The sequence below is a fragment of the Peromyscus eremicus genome, chromosome 4 (assembly GCF_949786415.1).
Source record: "Peromyscus eremicus chromosome 4, PerEre_H2_v1, whole genome shotgun sequence".
Taxonomy (NCBI): Eukaryota; Metazoa; Chordata; class Mammalia; order Rodentia; family Cricetidae; genus Peromyscus; species Peromyscus eremicus.
The window spans coordinates 144126449-144149443 of NC_081419.1; the positions used below are offsets into that span (position 1 = coordinate 144126449).

The following is a 22995-nucleotide window of genomic DNA, read 5'->3' on the forward strand; positions in this document are numbered from 1 at the left end:
GCGAGGTACCATGAGTCTGATGGGGCTGATCACACCGTGTCCACAGTGGGGAAGCAGAGGGATAGATGCTGGTGCCCAGCTTGTCTCCAGTCCAGGACCCCAGCCCATGGGATGATGTCCCACACCTTCCCTACTCCATCAAACCTAACTAAAAACACACCAAAAGATACACCCAAGGTGTGTTTCCATGTTTATTCAAAATCCCAGCAAATAACTGAAGAAGCATTAACAGTAAATGAACTGAAAAGTAAGTTCTACTTATCGAAAGGGAAATAAATGCCTGATGAATATTTATAATGAAAATGGTAAAAAGGATAAATCTTTCAAAAGAGAAAAAGAGGGTGATGGATGCAAAGAATAAAACAAACCATTCATTTTCTGAGTATGTAGCGACAGATCTCGGTGCCATATTAATTCTTATGTCCTAGCCTCTCAGCTCCCACGGTCTAGGGCAACTCTGCCACCTCTCCGTTTTGTTCCAGGTTTGCTAAGAGCACCACACGCTGTTTTTTACTGGGAAAGAAAGAATATGGAAGGAAAAAGGTTCTGCTGGGCAAACCTAAACCATTTGACAGGCCTGATTCTTGGCAGGGATGCACTCAGAAGGTCTGAGGCTGAGACATCAGGATGGCTGGGAGGTCTACAAACATCACATGCCACCAATAAAGATGACAGAGGAGGCTTGGCGCCAATAAAGGAGGTTTGGCCAGCAGAACCAACATGGGGTGGCAGTAAGTGGTTCTGCCACCCAGGTCAAGGTCCTGTTCAGGAGATTAGAGACAAGTCAACACTTTAACTTGAATCCGAAATAGAGTCTTGGCTTTCAGCCTGTCTGCTTATCCTGGATACTTGCTGATAGACTCACTGAGCCACTAAGGCACTTCAAGTGCCTCGGAGTGAGGGGAAGTGAACAGTGCTGTGGAGCTCAGGTGGGAGCCCGAGGTTTCTGCTCACTGCAGTTCTTTAAGCACGATGTTTAACTTCTCCATGACACTAACACAGGAGGCAGACTCCCAGCTTCTTGGAGAGGATTAGTTGAAGCAAGGTATAGGAAGCTTCTAGAATGCTTAGAAAATGCTTAACAAATATCAGTTACTTACCCAGATGTTCTAGTTTCTTTTCCCACTGCTTCAATAAAATACTTCGACAAAAATAATTTAAGGGAAAAAAGGGTTTATTTGGGCACGTAGTTCAAGGCACCAGGAGCTTGAAGCAGCTGGTCACTGCAATCTACAGCAGAAGAGGGCACTGGATGTCTGCTGCTGCCAGTTCCCTTTTCTCCATTTTTATAGTCTAGGATCCCACCTAAGGAATGGGGTCACCCCAAATGGGTGTGTCTTCTCACCTCAATTAGTGAATCAGGGTACTCCACACAGGCCTACTTGGCAGCCCATTTCTCAGGTGATTCTGGATTCTGTCAAGCTGGTAACACCAACCTTCACACTGGATATTAGTGCATTTTAGTTTGTTGGTGAAATACACAGAGAATGGAAACATTAAAGGAAACAGTCTACAGGCGTCTGAAGTCAGGCATGGCAGGTGACCTAATGGCGAGGCCACAAGCTCATGCCCTGTCTGTGCAGGGAGCTGGCTCTGGTGGTCATTGATAGCTTGCAGGCCTTTTTGTTTGGTTTTCATTTGAGACAGGGCCTGATGTATCCAGGCTAGCCTTAAACTCCCTATGTAGTTGAGGATGCCCTTGAATTCCCGACCCTCCTGCTGCTACCTCCTAAATGCTGGGATTATAGGCATGCATCCTCACTGTGGTTTGCCTCTGGGCTTTTGAGTTATACAGACTGGATCTGTTTTCTGTGAAAGCCAGAAGCATACAAAGGTTCATCTTGTCTTTCTGGCGTTAAATTTTAATGCAGGAATAAACCAGTCAACTCAACAGACAAGCAAAGAGCAGACATACACTTACTGTCCCTCAGAAGAGAAAGGTAGCCTTCAAGGGTTTGCACACGTTCTCTTACAGTTTAGTCTCTCAATAATGCTGTCAAGTACATTGTGATGTCCATGAAGGTGAAAAACTTCAAATGTAGGGAGAGATCAAAACCACCTGCCCAGCATCCCACAGTGGAGAACCTGGGATTCCGAGCAAAGCTACCCACTTCCGTAATCAGCCCAGGCCTCCTCACTGAACTACTGATCTGTGCGGCATTGTATTTGAGATTGTATTATATTGACATGATTTCAGAGAAGCTACAAGAACAATACAAAGAATTCACATATACCATTGAACTAGATTTTCTGGTTGTCTGTATTTCTTCTTTTTTCTTCCTCTCCTCCTCTCCACACACCACTTCCTAAGTCTAAATGCTCAGAGTATCTAGACTACCACACCCAGGACCCAGATCTTGGTTTCTAAAAGCCGTTCTCTACTGAAACAAACTTGGATTTCTTTTCTTTTCTTTCTTTTCTTTTCCAGGGAGAGGTTTCCAGAGCTGGAACAGGCAAAGGAGAAGAATGGATTGTGGTGTCTTCTTGCTCCTGCAGACGGAAGGGCTCAAAATGCAACACACTGAGAGCTCACTGGGATCTATTTGAAGAGATTCTACTGATTAAATAAGGACAACATGAGCATTAAAAGGAACAACAGTGACAGATGATAGCCCATTTAACAACATACTCCTCCAGCAAGTTCGCACTGAGGGACAGTCCTGACAGAATGTCAGCCGAGAAAACTGGAGAGGTGGATGGGCACAGAAATGTTGCCATTGGGCACCCATGACTGAATCACATACCATATGCCAAATTCAATACGTGGGTTTTTAGTCTTTAGCATTTAGCATAAAATCTCATATTGAACACTGGGACTAAAATGGTGATTGTTAATTGTCTTGATAATTTTTCCAGGAGAGTTAAAGTTTTAATTGCCCCCAAGTCTCTTAGATCGCATTTATTTGTTGGGAAAACTGATTATGGTTGTATTCCCACATATCCTTGCCTCCAGGGCCTGGGGCATTTTGTCTGACACCCCCTGCCACCATAAAGAGATGTGCTTCATTTTCACATCTTCAGGCCAGAAATATGAATTCTGATGCCATTCTTCCTCTGAGTCAAGCTCTGAGCACATCCAGTTTCCCCTAAGCCTCAGAGAACCGAGGGACATGAAGTATATCAGCTTCCATTTAACAGCAAACACACAGCCACAGAATGGCTTCTCTGTGGTGGAAACCCAGGTGTAGCCATCACTTCTGAAAGCCGAGTTCCCCCACTTACACCAGCTTGGACTTTGCAGGCCTCAGAGCTCAAGGGTGTTTCTCTGCAGCAGAGGGACACTGGGGACTTGGGTTTGGAAATCAACATGCAGAGACACGGTTTATAAGACTCACAGAAGCCCCCCACACTCTGAGACTGTAGCTCAGGACTCCACATTAACAGCATCAGAACATGATGTGATCCAGCCAGGTCGAGGGTCCACATGTGTCCTGCAGCTAACACACCCCTGCATCCTGGGACCCCACAGCAGAGCAAGGAGCTCCCACTTTGAGATGCGTACCAGAAATGAGGCTGGAGCGGAGCAGAATCCATCTCCTGTCTACCACTCTGCCTTCACTGGGGTTGCTGGATGCACATGAGCCTCATTCTCCCAGTCAGCCCTGTGCTCCAGGTAGGAATGACTGACGGACAATTGGTTGAAGCTGATTAAAAGGTCATTATAGCCTACCTTCACTCTGTCACCTGCTTGGAAGTTTCTTGACAGTCACTCTCTTCTACCCAGAGGAGCAGTTCAGAAGCACTCATTATGGGTCTAACCAGTGAGATCAGAGTCAATTCTAGGAGACCCGTGGACAGGCAAGGGGCAGCATGTAGCTAGAGTTTTCCTGACTGGCCCACAGTCAGGACAAATCTCTGACACCCGCCAGTCCCACAGCCACTCAGACCCAACCAAGTAAACACAGAGACTTATATTGCTTACAAACTGTATGGCCATGGCAGGCTTCTTGCTAACTGTTCTTACAGCTTAAATTAATCCATTTCTATTAATCTATACCTTGCCACATGGCTCGTGGCTTACCGGCATCTTCACATGCGGCTTGTCATGGTGGTGGCTGGCAGTGTCTCCCCACCCAGCTTCCTGTTCTCTCCATTCTCCTCTCTGTTAGTCCCGCCTATACTTCCTGCCTGGCCACTGGCCAATCAGTGATTTATTTATTGACCAATCAGCAACACATTTGACATACAGACCATCCCACAGCAGCAGCAGGCACTGTCCTCAATCCAATTTGACCCTCTGCTGCTCTTTTCCATTCTCTGGCCTTCTCTGGTCTCTCCGTGCTCCGCTCCTGGTGGCTGGCACCTGCAATCCTCCCTAAAGACAATCTTTGAGCTGGCTTTGCTGTTGTGCCTGGAGACAGTGAGAACTAAATGTGCCTAGGAATGCATCCCCATGACACAGCCTGAATTTCAGGACTCCAGGAGTCTCCCCCACTCCCTCATCACTGTTCCTCCCCAGGAGTTACTCCCGTAGAGGGTCCTGGTCCCAGGGTCAGAGTATGTGGACAGAATCTGAGTCACCTGGAGGAAGCCAGAGCTGAATTCTGCATGGTGTGTGGAGGGAACAGGCAGAGTGGCCAGGAGGAAGGCTGGAGAAGGGCTGGAGGTGTGCATGCTCTGGAGAGGGCAGGGTTGAAGGACTGGAAGAGAGTAGTGGAAGGGGGTGCAGTCAGAGTTCAGAGGCACTGTGGAATAGCTGAAGTGGCTGAGCTATCCAGTTGGTAGATCTACACTTTATGGGGCAAGAAAGGCCAGTTCACAGAATTGGATCTTTATGTTAAAGGAGTGGAGGGCCAGCCACAAAGTAGGAATGAGATGGAGTCAAGATTAGTATTTGAAAAGAGTTGGGCATGGAGGCACGTGGCTGTAATCCCAGCATTCAGGAGATGGAGGCAGGATTAAAAGTTCAAGGTCAAGCTTGGCTTCATAGCAAATTTGAAGCTAGATGGCATTACCTGAGGGCAGAGCAGAACAGAGAAAGAATGACAAAGACAGAAAAAGAAAGAGAGAGAGAGAGAGAGAGAGAGAGAGAGAGAGAGAGAGAGAGAGAGAGAGAATAGATGAGAGTTGATGGTGAATTGCTGGAGTTATTTCAGTGGTCGAGGGGAGAAATGGTAGAGACCACAGCCAGCCTGATGGTGGTGGTGGTTATAACTTATGGATGTAAATATAAACGAATGTAAACCACCAGGGGTTCATGTATTTGAACACTTGGTCCCCAGCTGGTGGCCCTTTTGGGGAGGTGGCATCTCCCTGGAGGAGGTCTAAGGGGTTGTAGCCTGGCCCCACTTCCCTCTGGCGTGCACAGATGTGAACCAGCAGCCTCACGCTCCTCCTGTCCCAGCAGACACAGCCAGGCGTTGCCTTCATGCCTCCCCCGCCATGAAGACTATATCCTCACACCGGGAACTGGAATAATCCCATCTCCCTTACGCTGTTTCTCCGTCACAGTGAACCCATAAACACTAAAACTGTGGTGGGGATGTTGGCCCATGATTTGAAGAGCTGGAAGCTTATTTCGTTATTAAGAGACCCTCTTTCAGGGCTGTCAAAATATAAGCTTTCACAAGGGTGATGAGGGCTTGTAAAATGGCCACACATTTTTTACTAATAAAACCAAGTTCAACTTTTAAAAAGCGGTCATCTGAAACATAGCAAAGAGAAAAAAAATCTCTCTGGTATTAAATAAAAAAAAATTATCCTTAGTTTCAAAGAATTCAAAGATATAAAATACAAGGGCTGGCTAAGGGGCTCTGTGGTTAAAGGGGCTTGCTGCTAAGCCTGACAACAAATTCGATCTGAGCACCTGTGTGCTGAAAGGAGAGAACTGTTTCCCTAAGTTGTCTTCTGACCTCCAGAGGTGTGCCCTAAATAAATAAATACATAAATAAATGGAATACATTTTTTAGAAAGACAAATAAATAAAAACAAAAATCTGACAACAAAGATGTATTTGTTTGTTTTATTTTTTTTACTTTTTGGCAGTACTGGAGCCTGAACCCAGGGCCCCACATAGACTAACTAGGCAAACACTCTTACCACAGAACTACATCTTTACTCTCTGGATTTACAACTCTAAAAATAATTTCATAAGAGAGAGAAAGCATATACTTGTGCTACCGATACACACATATTCATTCAAATGTACATATCCATGTATATTTCAGAATTATTCTAAAACTATAACCTAAAAGGGAAATCTTTATCAAATATACAGAAATAAACAGTAAACTTCTATAGAAAAAAAAGTGCTGGCTAGAAAATGCACAAGTCGTATGTAAACATTTTTAAGTTTTGTGGGTGGTGCATAATTCCACATTTTGCACTGATGGAATTGTGTTTTCCCAGGGGTTCAAGTCATACTACACGTGTTGCACAGGTAGTCTCTAGGTACACATGTATTACCATTATCGCTTTGAACAGACAAAGAAATTAAGGCATGGAAGATCCTATTCTCAAAGTTGCAATGAGTACCTTTAAGCTGTGAGTAAATTTTGGGACATAGTTCCGCACTGCATACCCTAAATTGGGTACCCTATGTCTTTTCTGGAAAAGCATAACTGAAGCAAAGTAATCTCAGAGCTCACAGACACACACGCACACACGCACACACACTCGCATACATGTGCTAACACATGCACAGCTTAGAAACTGCTGATTTGTCCACGCACACGCCAATGCTACAGAGAAAAGATACCAAAGAAATGAAAAATTACAGAGTCTTCTGCATGGACAAGACATTTTTAAGCAAGGAGCTGGCTTCACTAAGGAACTTCTTTAAAATAGACAGTCTCTAATCCCCAATCATGTTTCCCCTTGTATGCAGGGAAAATAGCTGTATGAGAGCCTTTAACTAATGTTTAGCTCTGTTGGCAGCTGGCATTTCTGTAAATAGTTCATGAAACAGAGTTATAATAGTAAATGGGCTGTCAGACCCACTCAGATTCCCAGACAATTAAGCCATAGTAGGTCTTTCTTTATGAGATGGAAATGAGAATTAAAGACGCTTCTTTGGGTATGGTAGCAGAAATACTTAGCAACTTTTTCTAGAACGGCTGACTGTCAGCTTCACAGTGGCATCACAGAAGAGGGAGAGGCAGCCGGCTCTTGAGTAGGTCCACAGAAGCAAGGAGGGCTCTGATTGGCTGATGTAAACCAGTGGTGAGGTCTAGAGGGGGCCTGGTGTTCCCACACTTCATGTGCTTCCCTGAGTCGATGGTCTTAGTAAACATCATTGTCTAGACAATAGTTTCTGGAATAGTCCACAGAGGGCAATGTGAGCCATGCTCTGCAGGCTGTCTCATGCTCAGGTCCTTGAAGTTTGCCATCTAGGAACACCGAAGCCATAAGCACCATTCTTGCAGAAAGGGGAAGATTGCTGGTCTTGATCTTGGTGGAAAAAAAGTCTGGAAAATCAAGGAGACATCCATCATAGGTCACATGGGGTGTCTCAATCATCAGAAAATAAAAAGCTAAAATTAAAATTATCACAGGTATCTGCCAAAAGTGTAACTCACTGAATGAAATGTGCACTCTGGCCTTGGGGCTTATAATTAACAATTCTTATGCCACCCCACTTCATGTGGTCTCTCAGAATTTGGCACATTTTCTGTCACTTACAGACACCATGAAATTATTTCTGTATTTCTTGGCACATCAATCAGAAGCTCCAACAATAACTGTGTTACTCTAAATAATTCACCCACCTCCATGGCTCCTTCTCTTGACCCTAATCACATTTTTGGAAAGACGGGGTGAGAGAGCCTGGCTTCAAGCACGAACATGTGCCTGTCAAGCCACAGGCTGGGGGTGTCACCGTCCACATCAGACAATAGTTTCTCCATCTCACTTCTGGTCACATCACTGGTTTTGAGCTCATTGTAATGTGTATTAGGAGAGACCAACCACATTTACAAAGCTCAGAGTTTACTACAGAAGCGATTTCTTAGCACAGGGCTTGAGTAACATACTTGGGCCCAAGTTAAAAGGAAGAAAACAGTTCAGTAGTTTTAAAAAAGAGGTATTGTATGGGGCTGGAGAGATGGCTTCACAGTCAGGAGCACTTGCCGCTCTTGCAAAGGACGTGAGTTTGGTTCCCAGCACCCATGTCATTTGGGCCGCTCACAGTGTCATCTATAACTCCAGATCCAGGGGATCTGATGCCCTCTTCTAACTTCTGTGGGTACACACACTCTTGTGGGGCGCGCGTGCGCACACACACACACACTCAAAACAAAATCTTTATAAAAGAAAGGAAGGAAGGAAGGAAGGAAGAGAAGCAGGGAGGGAGGAAAGAAGAAAATAAAGATAAGTCTAGACACTTCCAAACTTGGCTCACTCCCGGTCAGGTAAGGCACCTGAGGGCAACAGGGACTCAAATACTCACCTCAGCATTCTACCGTGGACAGAATGCAATGGGTATCTCCCGGCTGGGTACCATGATGCCAAGATGCAGCATTTCAACAGGCTCATCATCTGTAGCCACGATCTTATATTTTTGAATGATCTGTAACACACATTGAGCCAAAAGCAGAATTAACCCTCTCTCCCCCTGCTTTGTAGAATAGCCCAGAATGTGGTTGTAGAAACCCAGTGAGAACTTTTACCCAGCAAAGAGCCAAGTGGAGCTGTAACTCAGCCAGTCGACGCCCGATGCACATCCTCTTCCCAAGGCCAAATGGGAGATGGGCAAAGGGATTGATCTTTTTCTCCTTCTGAAGCCAGCGTTCAGGTTTAAAGTGCTTGGAATCTTCAAAATTGTCCTCACTGGAACCCAGCACCTGGGTATTTAGCATTAACACCGTCTACAAAACACACAGAAAGAAATGATCTTTTAGATAATCAGAAGCAAAAATAATTCACGGAAACACAATAATGATGGTTGTATTGCTTGACATATATTAGTGAAAGAATGATATTGTGCATATGTGTGGGGTAGTACTTGTACCCACGTGTACACGCAGAGGTAAGAGGAGGACCCCTGATGTCCTCTGTCTCTCTCCACCTCAGTCCCTTGAGATAGGGTCTGTCAATGAACCTGGATTTAAGCTGGCAGATAGCAAGGCCCATTGATCCTGCTCTGCCTGCCCCAAACAATGCTGGCCCAAACAGCCACATCTGGTTTGAACGAGTGTTTGGGATTCAAACCTCATACTTGTGCAGCAAGAGCTCTGACCTACTGAAACATTCCCCTTCCCCCAGAACTCCACATTTTTGTGTTCCGTGTTCATGACCACCTCCTCTCTCCATTTTTCAGATGAAGAGGGTGAATCCTTCTATGGATCTCCAGAATGAATGCTCTCCTGTGACAAACACTTGGGAAGTGTAATCCTGTCAAGCTTTGCTGAGGAACAGATATGCGAATTCTACTTACTCCTTTGGGTAAAGTGTATTCACCCAGAACTGTCGGTTTGTCGAGAGTCCGAGATGTGAACGGTATACTTGGGGTAAGCCTGAAAAACCAAAATCAGAGTTGTAAAGGTGGCCCCAGACCACACTGTGTCTGTGTGGTGTGAGGAATAGACTCAGAATGGGAAGCAGAAGTCTGTCAGAGTTCAGTCAGGGTGAGAGGAAACCCTCTCTCTTACCATGAGGAGCTATTGGCAGCTGACAGCTGCTGGGATGGGGAAAGCCAGGTTTTCTTTAGAGATTAGCCCTGATATATCAACTACCCTCCCTCCACACTCAAGAAGGTAACACAAATCAGACCTGAAGGCAGAAAAAGGCAGACACAAAGTTGGGTGACTGAGGAAGGAGGATGGATCTGGGTGGAGTTGGGGGAGGGAAGTGAATATGATCAAGATATATTGTATGGCATCCTCAAAGAACTATGGTTTTTTTTTTTTTTTTTTTAAAAAAGAAGTCCCTCCTTCTCAATATGTACGTCTCTTGTTTCTTATCCCATTAGTTAAAGCCCTATAAGTCTGGTGAGTGGCTCCAATGGTTGTGTTCCGTTCAATCTGCATGCATCTCATGCTTCACCAAAGCCTGCATTTCTTCTGCTCTACTGTGGTCTGCTCTCCACAAAGGTGGCACTGTTTCCTTCTGATCCAAAGGCTGGAGGTTTACTTTCCAGGAAGAGCCAGAGGCTAAAAGACAGAGATGTCTGTCTCTGTGCCTTCTTCCTCAGCCTTCATCTCCAACTCCACAACCATAGATGACTCCCTCCTACGGACCAGCATCCATGAGAGGGAAGCTGTAGGATTGGTCCACAAGGTTTGGAAAGTGAGTAATATAAACATCGATACACCCCAAGGTCCTTCTTTCTAGTTTGATAGATGCATATAATCAGCCAGGGGAGGTATCTTGATGGGAACCATCTTGAGGTATCATTTTTATGTTCTAAGTGAATCCTTTTCTAGTGATGTCATGTATTGCCAAAAGCAAAAGAGAACCCTTTCTTGTGTATTGGCTCAGAGGTGTGTCCTTACCTCATGGATTCTTTTACACAGGCCTTTAAGTAGGGCATATTTCTCAGATCCTCCGCCCGTGGTGCCTGGTTCCCGGGCAACACACTCTGGATTTCCAGAAGAAGTCTCTGCTGCACTTGGGGGTTCCGGGATAGATTGTAGAGAATCCACATCAAGCTATTTGCTGTCTGAAAGGCAAATGGCCGCAGATAAGAGAGTCTGCCGATCACTGGGCTCAAACCGCCACCAGGCACATGAATGGTCACGGTTAGAACTAAGGTTGGATGCAACTGTTTAAGCACAAACAGCTGCATGTGCAGCTGACAAAGGCTGGGTAAATCTGGGGACTCTTGGGGCTCATTTCTGGGTGGTGGTATAGTTTACTGCTACATCAGATGTCACCACTAGGGGGAAACCGGAGCAAGATACAAAGATGTCCTCTCTCTTTTCCCCCCTCAGACTTAAATGTGACTCCCTGGTGGCCTCAACATAAAAATGGAACTAGAACTTGTTCAATAGTAAATTTTGATGTAAAACTGAGTAAAGAAAGGACAGAAAAGCTCTAGTGATGCCAGTGAGAGGTTTTCCAAAGATATTTTCCCAACGCAATTAAATGCATCACACATTGCCTCTCTGGAATCTAATAAAAGTTCTTTTGGCCACACCCTAAATTAACCACGAACATGAAAAGGCATTATCAGGGTTTTACCCATGTGCAGAATGCCTTCATAGGAGAATGAGGCACCCTGAAAAAAAAAAGCATGGGGGGGCAGGGGATACATTCTAACATCAAATTGAGTATGCTAAGGAGCTAGAGACTGTTTCTGACAAAGACTGATGGCCTTTTAAGGGTATCTTTGGTGTCCTTTCTGAAGGTTTGAGGAGCAAGCACCACAGGAGTTAGAGACACATGGCTGTTCTTCAGCTGATTTAAACGGAATGGTCTCCTCAACATCGTGGCCATGTCCTTCCCCTGCAGACACCAAGACGCTGTGACTGAGTGGCATGACCCACTCACACTAAGGAGCAGAGTACAAGATGGGTCAGAGCCAACTGGTGTTTATTATTTTTGGAAGAACATGCCTCCCAGGCAGGCTTCTTCATGTCAGAGAGCCAGTGGCTTCAGCTGCAAATAAGCTGTGGATGGCATCATTACAGAACAGGAAAAGGGCGTGGCCTCCAAGTTAAAGGCAATCAAACCTCTCTGATGCACCCAATGTGACTTTCAGAATAAACAGGACTGAAAAAGAAATGGGTCAGGTGGATAACCATATCAGCAAGCGCCTCACCACAAGTGTCAAATAGTGCTCCGTGGGGCTGGGTAACCAGCTTTCACCAGAGCCAGGGTATACTGTCTGGGCCCTTCAGAAAACTGCAGAGCTTCATTCCAGGGGAAGTGGGTTAGGAAACCTCAAGGGCTCAGCCTGTCCTGGTATGACCTCGGGTGGGAGGGTGCCATCTCCTTAACTGGCCTCCCATTGCTAATTTCTCTCTCATAAGTTCGCTCTCCACCCACCAGCCATAGTTCACTTGGCAAAGCATAAATTGGCCAGCTTACTCCTTTGCTTTAAAAATGTTCCTTCATGGTGTATACCACTATCTGAATAGTGATGTGTGTGTGTGTGTGTGTGTGTGTGTGTGAGTGTGTGTTCACATCCACTGTCTCTCCTCCCCACTGGCATTTCAGTTCTATGAGGAACAAGACTTTGCCTCTCATTCCTAGTGGACTTTTAAGGGCCTGGCACATAGTAGGTGCTCTGCAGTTCTCATCCTCTATTTACTCAGTAAGCATTTGTTGACCACCTTACATGTGCCCTGTGCCCTTTTGTGTTCTTGGAAGGATGCTGTAGACAAAGCACAGCCACAGAATTCACACTTCCCTTCCAACAGAAGAACAATGGCCTTTGTGGTTTTGTGGAAAGGCCTGCCATTGAATCAGAAAGGGAGATCAGATCAATTACCACTTCTGTCGATCTCCTGGAGCAAGCGGCAGAAAGAGAGGTGTTGTCTGTAATACAGAAACTTTGCCTTTTCTCCTTCAAGAAGCGCCATGAAAGGGGAAATGCAAAAAAGCAGTCAAGTGGGAGGGTTTCTGCCTGGACACTTTAAGGTGCACAGAATGTGGGCCTTTGAGGAGTCTGTGTCAACACCAGTGACAGCATAAGACATGAATGGAAGGTGGCTGGCTGCATGGAGAATCTAAGGGAATCCACTGGTGTATTACACACTAGATGTTGCATTTAAATAAAAATCAAGCTATCCCAAGCTCATCTTGATTGTACTTTTAAGCACTAAATGTATTATTGGTCTGGAGGACTGTATTCCAATTTTTATTTCATCTTATTTTAAATATGATCAGTCACAGGTAGTCACTGTGGGGGATAGTCTGAGTCATTACTAAAAGACAACCGTGTGTGTGTGTGTGTGTGTGTGTGTGTGTGTGTGTGTGTGTGTGTGTGTGTTCATATGTCAGGGCACATGTATTTACATGCATGTGGAGGCTGGAGGTTGACATCAGGCATCTTCCTTAACTATTCTCTACCTTATTTTTTGAGGCAGGGTCTCTTACTGAACTAGCTAGTCTGTCTGGCCCAGGCATCCTCCTTTCTCCATGTCCCCAGACCTGGCATTACACATAGGGGCCACCTCACCTGGCTTTTTTCCTATCAGGTCCTCATGGATGCGCAGACAGTACATTACCAACTGAGCTCTCTCTCTCCAACCTTTGCTTGAGAAACTTAAGTCACCTAGCCAGAGCATGGGTACCTGACTGTTTCCAAATTCCCATGGCAGTTCTGATATCTGCCATGGTGCTGGCCAGAACCTACTCAGTATGTTATCATTGGAGCGTATGTTATCACACAAAGTCCCTACCATGCCCTTAACCATCAAGAGGCCATGCTTTGAGTTCCCCCACAGCACTCACTATGGGATGCTTACTACTGGTTTTTGTGAGGCTGTAGCTACTCGGGTAATTCTGGTGGAGAGAATGATTCCCATGGCTACTTAAAAACTCATTGTTTAGCCAACCAAGTCCCAGACTCCCCTCACCGTCTCCACTGCAGCGAGCTGGAGCTCCGTGACAGCCGCGTACAGTTCTTTCTTGGAGAGATGATTGTGATGGTAAATATCACAAAGGAAATCTGTGTCAGGCTGCTGAGAATATTTCTCCAAACGGTTGTCGATGCAAGGCTTTACTGTGACAGAGGAGAGAAAGGAGAGAGAGCCTGAAAATTTGGATGAGGAAAAGAGCCCAAGAAAATCTTGCAACACTGAGTCTTTTCAGAAACATTGACTCTGAATTTGCTAGCTAGGTATCTAGTGAATATTCTCCATACACTGGCAAGGATTGGTCAAGGCCAACATGGATGGACTTCTCAGGATCCCCTGGGCATCTTCTGAAAGTGTTGATTCAGAATCAGGGATTGGGAAGCCTGAAGCCAGTTTCTCTCTCTCTCTCTCTCTCTCTCTCTCTCTCTCTCTCTCTCTCTCTCTCTCTCTCTCTCTCTCTCTCTGTCTCTCTCTCTCTCTCCCTCTCCCTCTCTCGCTCTCGCTCTCTCTCTGTCTCTCTCTCTGTCTCTCTCTGTCTCTGTCTCTCTCTCTCTCTCTCTCTCTCTCTCTGTCTTCTTTTTCTCTTTCTTCAGACTGGGACTCACTATGTAGCCCTAGCTCATCTGAAACTTGCTTTGTAGTCCAGGCCAGCCTCAGATATATGCCTGTCTCTGTCTCTAGAGTGCTGGTACTAAAGTCATGCACCACTGTGTATGGCCTTGAAGTATGCATTTCCATCAAACTTTGGGGCAGGTGCTCTTGGTCTGTAGTCACATTTTGATGAATAAAAGCTCCATGCTCAGAAGGGATCAGCATGAGAGGGGATGAGAACTGGCCTGATGTGCATATTCCAAACTTGGATCCAGATATTACTAAACATGTATACAAGTACCGTGCCTGGAAATACTGGTAACACTTAAAACATGTAGCATTTATGAAACACATCCAGACAACTGTCTTCCTCACTTCAATTCATTATGCAGGCAGATGCCAAACTAAGATCACCATGGACCTGGTAGGCAAGGTGACTGCCTGTGCTGCAGTTGGCATCCTAGTCCTGAAGCATGGCCTGGTCTGGCGTCTTGGGAAAGCTACTTAGGTGTATCTCAGGACCATTGCTTGGGGACTCTTGGAAGAGTTGACTGTGGAGGTTTGTGTAAGGATTAAACATATACAGGACTCCTAACACCCTGTGTCATGGAGCAGAAATAGCCCTAACCACCAAAATGTCATATATACCCAATGTTTATGTTCTATTGGGCACACTAAAAGTTATACCAAAGTGGGGAGCACTGTCATTCATTATTTCAGAGAGGGAGGAATCAAGGACGAAAAGGTGATGTCACATAGGGCTAAGCCACCACACATGAACTCAGCCACCTCCAGCTTGCAGAGAGGACGACAAAGCGCTGCTTCCCGCTGCCCCTCCCCCCATGATCGTGAGTTTGGGAAGCTGTAGAGAGTAGAAGATCCCACAAGGCCTCTCCTAGGCATAGGGTCAGGATAACTGGATTGTAGTGGACAGCGGGAAGGAGAGCCCTTTCACCTGATCTGAAAATGGTGTCCCAGGCCAGAGTGTGCGCCTGCCACACTTTGGTGTTGAGGTTCTTGTGCAGCTCCACGGGGGTCACCATCATCTTTCCAAATGTGTTCATCATCTGGAAGAAACAGAAGAACTTGGACCCTGGATTTTTCTCTCTAAGCCAGTGTTCTCTTGGAGGGGGAGGAGCCTAAACCAGACCACTCCTGCATCTCCAAAGTGTGGGATTCAAACGCCCACCAGCTCTCTTAGTCATCTCAAAGATAGCTTTGTTTTCTGTATTTAATAAAAAGTATTGGTCTCATGACCCTTCACACACACACACACACACACACACACACACACACACACACACACACGGTTATATTGGGGATCAAACTCGGGGCCTTGTGGTTACTAAAAAAGCATCCACTGTAGAGCTACTCTGTATCCATTTTGTTGTATTTTTTATTTTGAGACAAAGTATCATTAAATTGTCTAACCTGTCCTTGCACTCACTCTAGCCCAAACCAGCTTAAAACTTGTAATTATCCTGCCTCAGCACCTCCACCACGCAGCTGGTATGACAGGCTGGTACCACCAGTCCCAGTTTTTAATGGTCTAATTGTAAAGGAAGAAGAAAGAACAGAAAAACTATAATTTACCTATTGACTCTAGTTTCTGATGCCACATAACCTTAGTTAATCCCAAATCAATTACACTGTATCTATGATATCTCAAATTACTTAAACCATTCAAAACTGTAAAATCTGAACCATTCAGAAACTTTAAAAGATATCTTTTAACCAACTGACCATTAATTGAGATACCTTAAGTACATTTAGAATAATTTTCTGTAGTAAAGTAACTTGGCCTAAACTGATAAATAATGGGCTTTGTTATGTTTGTGATTGGTACACATGTATATATAGATATCAAAGTAAATGAATTAACTATTCAAATACATAAGTGTGTATACTCCTCCTTGGGAGACATGGAGACAACCTTTGTTAAGCTGTCCTGAGGGACTGCTTACCGTCTTGATGGCCGTAATGAAGGTCAGAGCTTCTTCCTCTGCGTCCTTCTGAAGGAGCCCAAATCTCTTCTCATATAACACAAGGCAGATACCTGTCATTGAAAATAATCACTGCTATTATTCAGTTGTAGCCAGAGTCTGTGATTAGCTGACTATTAAAGACCGAGCTCTGTGTCTCATGACATTGTGGTCTCTTCTAGAATGAAAACAAAATTTCAGAGTGAGAGCTGAGGGCAGGGACACTCTCTTTTCTCTCCAGATGTCATTTCCGGGAGAAATGACCCATGAGCTTTCCATCCTCCTGGTGAGAGACACACTGTTGACATTAGTCACAGGGAGGTGAGGACAGAGGTGTCTCCCTGGGTCAGATGTCTGTGCTGCTGTCACTCAGCCGTGGTGTTGGAGTAGTCATTGGCTTCTATTGCCAAACACGGGATGTTGAAAGCCACCATGAGAAGAGGGGCAGGGAAAGGAGGAGCTAGGGGCTAAGTTCCCACTACCTGCCAGGTACTGGGCCAGCACAGGACAGGTGCTTCTCTGCTCTGTTTCCCATTTAATAATTATGTTTACGTTCAATCTACTTTCAAATAAGATTTCTTAGTCTTTGAAACTTTTTACACAGAGAAAATTTGAATTCTATAATATCTGCGTCCCCTCTCCTTGCCTCCCATCTTGCCATAGGAGCACTGGGATTAGTGTTGTGTTCCTATGTCTGACTTTGTGTGAGTTCTGGAGATTTGAACTCAGAGCCTCACGCTTGCACGCAAACTTTCTTCCGATGAGTTTCCTCCCAGCACTCTCTCTGCTTTCTTGATGGAAAGGCCGCAGAAGAGTCCATTTCCTGTTGTCTCTGTGCAGAGGCAAGGGGAGGGGCAGCTGCTCTTGTTTTGCCTTAAGTTAACACGCTAAGAACGGACCCCACAGCCTTCACACTTGTGCCTGGCTTGGGGGTTGGCACTCCTGACTCCACTGTCTGGAACACTCATCCAAAGAGGCCTCTCTAACTTCCTCTTTACCTGACCTTCGTCTCCTTAGTGGAGAGGACTCCTCTCACCAAGGTCCATGCTTCTGATCCTTCTTAGTCTTTAAATGTCATTCTAGAATTGTAGCTTTGTGAAGCCAAATGTAAGGTCCATTTTGTTCCCCTCTGTGTTCCTAGCACCTAACAGTGCCTGGCACACAGTATTTGTTTAATAAATGTTTGTTGGATGACTTCATAAACAACCCATATTGCAAGTTGTAACTCAAATGGGTTTGTGTGGCTTTGTCCTAGGTGGTGACAATCTATCACTATGGAAGTGTGAGCAGAGCTGCGTTTTATCCCCCGGATCTCTTGCAAACTGAAGTGGGCAAGACCATCAAGTCAACTTACTTTCAAACGACCATTTGTTCAGTTCACTGTACAAGTCTCTGATGCGGCCTCCTTCATCACACAGCTCGTCTATTCTTCCCATAAAATCCGCCAAGACCTTAAAAGGAAGCAACCAGGAAAGACAAAGCTTTATGTCACCGGAGGGACAGAGAAAGTTCAAGCTCGGGAGGATATCTCTACTCCCGGTGGTGATTGGCACTAATTACACACTGCCTTCTCCAGGTCTTGCCATTTCCTAAACTCTTCCCGTAGTCACTGAAATTCAAGTTTCAGGCTCGTCTTAAGGGTATTTCTGGAAATTGTCTTGTGTTCATGTATTTGTGTGTGAGATATGTATGTATGTACGTTTGTGTGTAGATGACATGTGCCAATGTTCTCATGTGTGGAAGGTACTGGTTGCCCTCCATCCTAATTTTTGAGACAGGGTCTCTCACTGAATCGGAGTTCTGAAATTCGTCTGACCTGGGTGGCCAATGAGCTTCCAGGGATCCTCCTGCAAGTTCTGGACGTAGCTCCCTCAGTAGATAGCTCTGCAACTTCGGGACAGCCAGCCATACAAGGTTTCTAGCTGCCAACCTCCAAAACCAGAGCCCGAGGTGACTCAAGTGTGAAGTGTGCCTGGGGCCACACGTGGTTACAGAGTGTGTTACCTTAGCTGATCTGCACTGCTACCTCCTAAGGCAGGAGCCATTGCTCCCGTTTGCCATGTCACAGATGAGCAACAGTTTAAAGATGCTAAGTCACTTGTCCACATAACGATGACCTGCCAAGCTCTACCTGAGACAAGGGTGAGTGGTCATAAGGCCGACAGATAACACATGGGCATGTTTAGCTTGCTTATGTAATGCATTTTAAAGGTAATTTGAATTTGTTAGCTTTTAAACAAAGCCAAGGGAAATAAGAAAGGAAAAAAGGAAGAAAGAAAGAAAGCTGAGGATGGGGTTCACCTTTAACCCAAGCACTTGGGAGGCTGAAGCAAATGGATTTCTATGAGTTTGAAGCAAGCCTGGTCTACAGAGTAAACTCCAGGCCAGCAGAAGTTTCTTTGAGACTTGTCTCAAAGAAAAAAGTAAACAAACAAACAAAGCAACCAAAAACAAAGAGAGTTCACATACATGTATGGATTTCCCATGACCTGTCTCATTAACATTATCCCTATTACTACCGCAAGATGACACTGGGTGTACACCCCCACATGACAGTAGCTAACTGGATCCAGAGCAGCTGTCCCCTCTAGAAAAGGCTTAACTATGTTGCTTGCTAAACGTCCTGCTTGGGGCTTGTATTACTGTGTTATATTAATTATCTGGCTCCTAGGAGTGCCTAAGCTTGCAAAACCTATGCTGTATGAGCCCATCTGGGTCCAGGTCCAACTCAAAACAACCTCCAATGTGAACAAGAGTAAAAAGAGGTCACTATACACTTAAGCCTGCCACGTGGCCCCCTGTTGGCTAAATGCTGTTAAGATCCTTTAGCACGGTATAGTCATTCTTAAGGGTAAGGTTTGCCCATTGTCCAGAATCTTTTCTGAATCATTCATCAGCATGGGATGTGAAATCTCTGGACACATCATGCCATTTCATTCCTCTACATTTTCAGAAGACTGATCTACAGGAGTGCTCCCCCTGCGCCCCTTCCCACCCCCAGATTCTTTGTCTCTGTGCACCTATTCCAACTGCGAAGGCCCCTCAAATGTTGCCACCTAGGACTTTTACAAGCATCATCTCTTAGTTCTCACGGCAACAGTGTGGATTAGGGGCTCTAAAACCTTAGGAGAATTAAATAACATGGCCGGTTCGCACCAGTAGTTGGTGGAAGGCCGTGGAACCGCAAAATCAGCTTGTAATTGATCCTTCCGTGGGGGTTAGAAGGCTTTGGAGTAGAGAAAGGAAGATGAGTTGGGGGTGGGGAGGGGTGGGGAAGAGGATGGAGTGGAGGATGGAGGGAAACAGCAACGCCTGAATCACCCATGATGCATGATTCTTCTCTCTTTGTGCTTTAGAGCTGAGACCCAAAGCCTAATTAGCTGCTCTCTGTCCGAGGGAGCCCAAGGAAAGCTTGCCCCAGAGCGCAAACCTCATTGATCTTATTGTCCAGCTTCATGATCTCCACCGGCTTCATTAGTTTCTTTTGGAAGGCGCTTCGGACCCTCTGCCACTCTCTTCCTTCCCTGCGGAGAAGGATTGTGTTCAGGGCGCCAGGAAAGAAGCTCCGCAGGCATTTGCGGAGCACCAGGAGTACACTAACCCTGAAGGTCGTCTGGGAAATTCTCAGGAATCTTAGCATCCCGTGAATATTCGCGGCTGTCTATCACGGACAGACCGAGAGGGGCTCACAGCATCCCTCTGCTCCCTGGGAAGTTGAGGGCTGTTAGTGGTTGCTGGGGAAGGGATAGTCAGGTTTCTACAGAGGTATAGGCTCCAACGGGTTGCCAGTGCTCTACATAATCCCACCCATGTTCATGCAAGCAGCCTCAGGGAATCATAAGCGCCAACAGAAGCGACATGAAAACAGGTGGGAGTTGTTGGGACCAGGGAGAGTCTCAGCGGGAGCGGGAGTGGGAATCAAAGAGAAGACGCGGGATGAAAGCGACCAGAAATACATTCTATACACGTATGAAACTGCCAAATAAATGTTAAAACACTTTGTTTGACATTAGGGTTAAATCTTGCCTAAACTGATACCAGGAAGGTGAAACCCAAATAAAAGGGGATGGGAGCTTTAGGTATGTCCTGGTGGGGAGGCAGGTATGTGTGCATTCCCTCACTGTATGGCTCTTTGGGGGACCCACCTCTACACTACAATTTGAGGATTGCACCGGCGCTCAGTAGAGCAAGTGCTTCTGTATTCGTTCTGTGTAAGGAAAGTCCAACCCTAGGAAACTCTAACTACCCACCTCCCTTCCCTACTGCCCTGTATGTCCTGCCCCCTACCGCCTCCACCCTGCTGAGGGCACTCACAGGATCAGCAGCCCGTAGCCCTCGTTGCGGTGGTCACGATAAGCTTTCCAGGGTTTGATCTCCAGTCTCTGAGGATATGCGCTCTCCGTGCGATATAGCGCTTCCAGCAGGCTCGGCGAGCCCAGGTGCACCGAGTCGAAGGAGCCCAGCTTCATCCGGAATATCTGGCCGTACTTCTTGTGGTACTCTGCCTGCAGAGGGGCGGGCCTAATGCCATCAGCGCGCATCCTCTGGTGCCCCGGGCGCGTCTTCCGTGAGCTGCTGCCCGGTCACCTGAGCTCCCTTCACCACCCCGACTGGAAGGAATAGGGAAGAGGAGAGTGACGAATTATTTACCAGAGTGTCATGCTGTTTCTTCAGGCCGCCTTTCCAAAGAATCTCCAGTAGACTGCCTAGCAATGGCCAGTTGGTTGGTCCAGGCAGGGAGGTGGCGTCCCGACTCTGACCACTTGTCACCAGCGGGCAGAGGGGCACCTCTTTTGGAGCGCGGGGAGTGCACGCCTTGGATGTCACGGGTTTAGGGGGCTGCCCGAGGTCGCGCAGCCGGCTCAGGAAGGCGATCAGGGAACGCCTTTTGTCAATGGGACAGCTCATGGTAGCAAGAGACACGTGGGACACGAGGAGGAGCAGGGATTGGAAGGGGTGAAGTGTTTCGAAGGTGCCGCTGGGTTCTGAAGTCTTGGCGATTTAGGGAAGAGAGGCAAACAGAACCCGCGGGTGTGGTGGAGTGGTACAGAGCAGGAGGGATTCCGAAGAGGCAGACGCCCAGGGATGCTGCAAGGTTCAGCGGCGTGGGGCGCAGGTGCCTGCCCTGAGCTAGCCACAGGGGCTGGAGAAAAGCAGCCGAGGTTTGGTCCTCTGTGGGTCTGCAAATACGACTTCTAAGGTCTGAAGCCACAGGGTGTCAAGGAGGGTAGAAGGGATGCTCCCTGGTCTGATGTACCTCGCTGTGCCTCCTCAAGCACCTAGGCTCAGGGACCTCGTATTTATGGAGACAAGGCATGCCGGGATGACCAATGAGCACCCTGAGTAGGGCGGAGGGGGACCTGCTGGCAAAGCTGGGAGGGACGCGGCGGGGGGGGGGGGGCGGGAATGGGAAGAGGATGGAGTCAGCAAGGTGAGTGAGGGCACCCAGGCCTCGGGTGACCGATGCGCTGCTCGCCTGGCGGGCGCACCGTGGACTCCACCCCGGAGATAACCCAGGAAAGGAGCGTTGAGCCCAGGGTTCAGCGGGTGCGCAGCGAGCGCGCCTCCTTGCCCTCCTGCAGGCTGCAGCCGGCCTTGCAGCGGCCTGAAGCTGCGCTTGCACAATCGCCACGCAGGGCGGGCAAGGTCCCCGAGGACAGCCCGGAAGGCCGCCCGCGCCTGCCAAGCGAGTGGAGAGCGCGCGTCTTCCAACATCCCGGGAGACAGGTTTTCGCAGCCTGAGCTGGACTACTTTTGTACGAAAGTTGCCCTTTTGAGCTCCTGAAGGAGGAGAGGACTTGAGACTAATATAGGACACATCAAAAGAAGGGCTGTGACCTTCTGACCGTGGGTCTTAAGTTAGGCAGGAAGGTCCAATGCTGTTTGCAGAATTTCTTCACCAGATTCCCAGATGCTTCAGGGTGGGTTGTTAGGGAACTGAATAAATCAATGTATGTTCTATAGGTGTGTGTCCGCAGCTGATAATTAACAAAAGATGCCAGTGGCGTTAGTTCCCCGGGAGACTGTGGAATGCACAGGAGGGCATGGATGGCTTAGTTTCCTTTGGATTGCTTTCCACACTTCCTCAAAGACTTTCCCTCTAGCAAATCGCCCACCCTGTGCAGAGCAGAGGCACCCACAGATTCCCAAGAACTCCATTCCCCCCTAAGGTCCACCGAAAGCAAGCAGAGTTATCCACGATCCTGCTTTTGTGGCTGGCTAGACTAGAATTCACTTTCCTAATTCTGGAAAGGAAATTGGTCTTTGCTGATTCAAAGTGACTCATATTGTTTCCTGCTTATCCAACGCAAAGCCACCGGCACCCAGGCAGGAGGCAGACTTCCTCCCCCTGCTTTCCAGTCACCTGACCTAAGGTTACTGTGACCCAAGCGCCAGCAAGTTTTTCCCTATGAAGTCTTCTGTAAACATCTGCTGTTGCTGAAAAATCTTTTGCAATCCGATTTGTGATTTGTGCTGCCACATTATCATTTCAAATTTGTCCTCGGAGGTCAGTGTTAATAAAAAAAACCAGCTGTTATACATATATAGTGATTTAGATATAATCTACTAGACCTGTTTACATTTTCACTGCAGTGTACATACAGCACATGCTATAAATGTACAGTCTTTTGTGTGTCCATGAAACATACATCTTATACATATATAGTATATATATACTATATATACTATATATATATATATATGTCATGTAGTGTAGGCCATATACTGTATGAAGGTATCATCGTATGTTATACTTTTGAGAGCTTGTGACAAAATAGGAATTTTGCATCAACATATCTGTTTAAATTTCACCTCAGCTCAATGTCAAAAACACAGAAGATGAAAGCAAATACAACATCACCCGCCATGCTTGAGGAATTAAACGCCCTGCCCATTGCCATCGACGTTAGTGGCCCCAGTGGCATTCACATCCAACAGTTTCTGACCCAGCCTGACTCTTC

At 46.5% G+C, this 22995-nt stretch overlaps 1 protein-coding gene across 2 annotated transcripts; it reads right to left on the minus strand.

Moving 5' to 3' along the window:
- Nucleotides 1–8395: 8395 nt before the first annotated feature.
- Nucleotides 8396–21330, minus strand: LOC131908756 (1,25-dihydroxyvitamin D(3) 24-hydroxylase, mitochondrial). Of its 2 annotated transcripts, XM_059259779.1 has the most exons (11): nucleotides 20684–21330; nucleotides 20348–20538; nucleotides 19464–19557; nucleotides 17388–17484; nucleotides 16016–16107; nucleotides 15007–15118; nucleotides 13461–13606; nucleotides 10431–10597; nucleotides 9374–9452; nucleotides 8607–8804; nucleotides 8396–8506 (listed from the first exon to the last, which is right to left on the minus strand). In XM_059259779.1, the coding sequence occupies exons 1-11, from the start codon at nucleotides 20939–20941 to the stop codon at nucleotides 8396–8398; spliced, it is 1545 nt and encodes a 514-aa protein (XP_059115762.1). In that variant the 5' UTR covers nucleotides 20942–21330. The 2 variants fall into 2 exon arrangements, with proteins under 2 accessions (XP_059115762.1, XP_059115763.1); XM_059259780.1 differs by lacking the exon at nucleotides 8607–8804.
- Between the last annotated feature and the right edge of the window lie 1665 nt (nucleotides 21331–22995).

Excerpts from the sequence above, each read along its gene's own strand:
- LOC131908756 (XM_059259779.1), bottom strand. The coding sequence starts at position 20,941 with ATGAGCTGTCCCATTGACAAAAGGCGTTCCCTGATCGCCTTCCTGAGC. Across the intron at positions 20,539-20,683 it reads AGAAACAGCATGACACTCTG|GCAGAGTACCACAAGAAGTA; the intron begins GTAAATAATTCG and ends GCCCCTCTGCAG. Across the intron at positions 8,507-8,606 it reads TCCACTTGGCTCTTTGCTGG|ATCATTCAAAAATATAAGAT; the intron begins GTAAAAGTTCTC and ends TGTGTGTTACAG.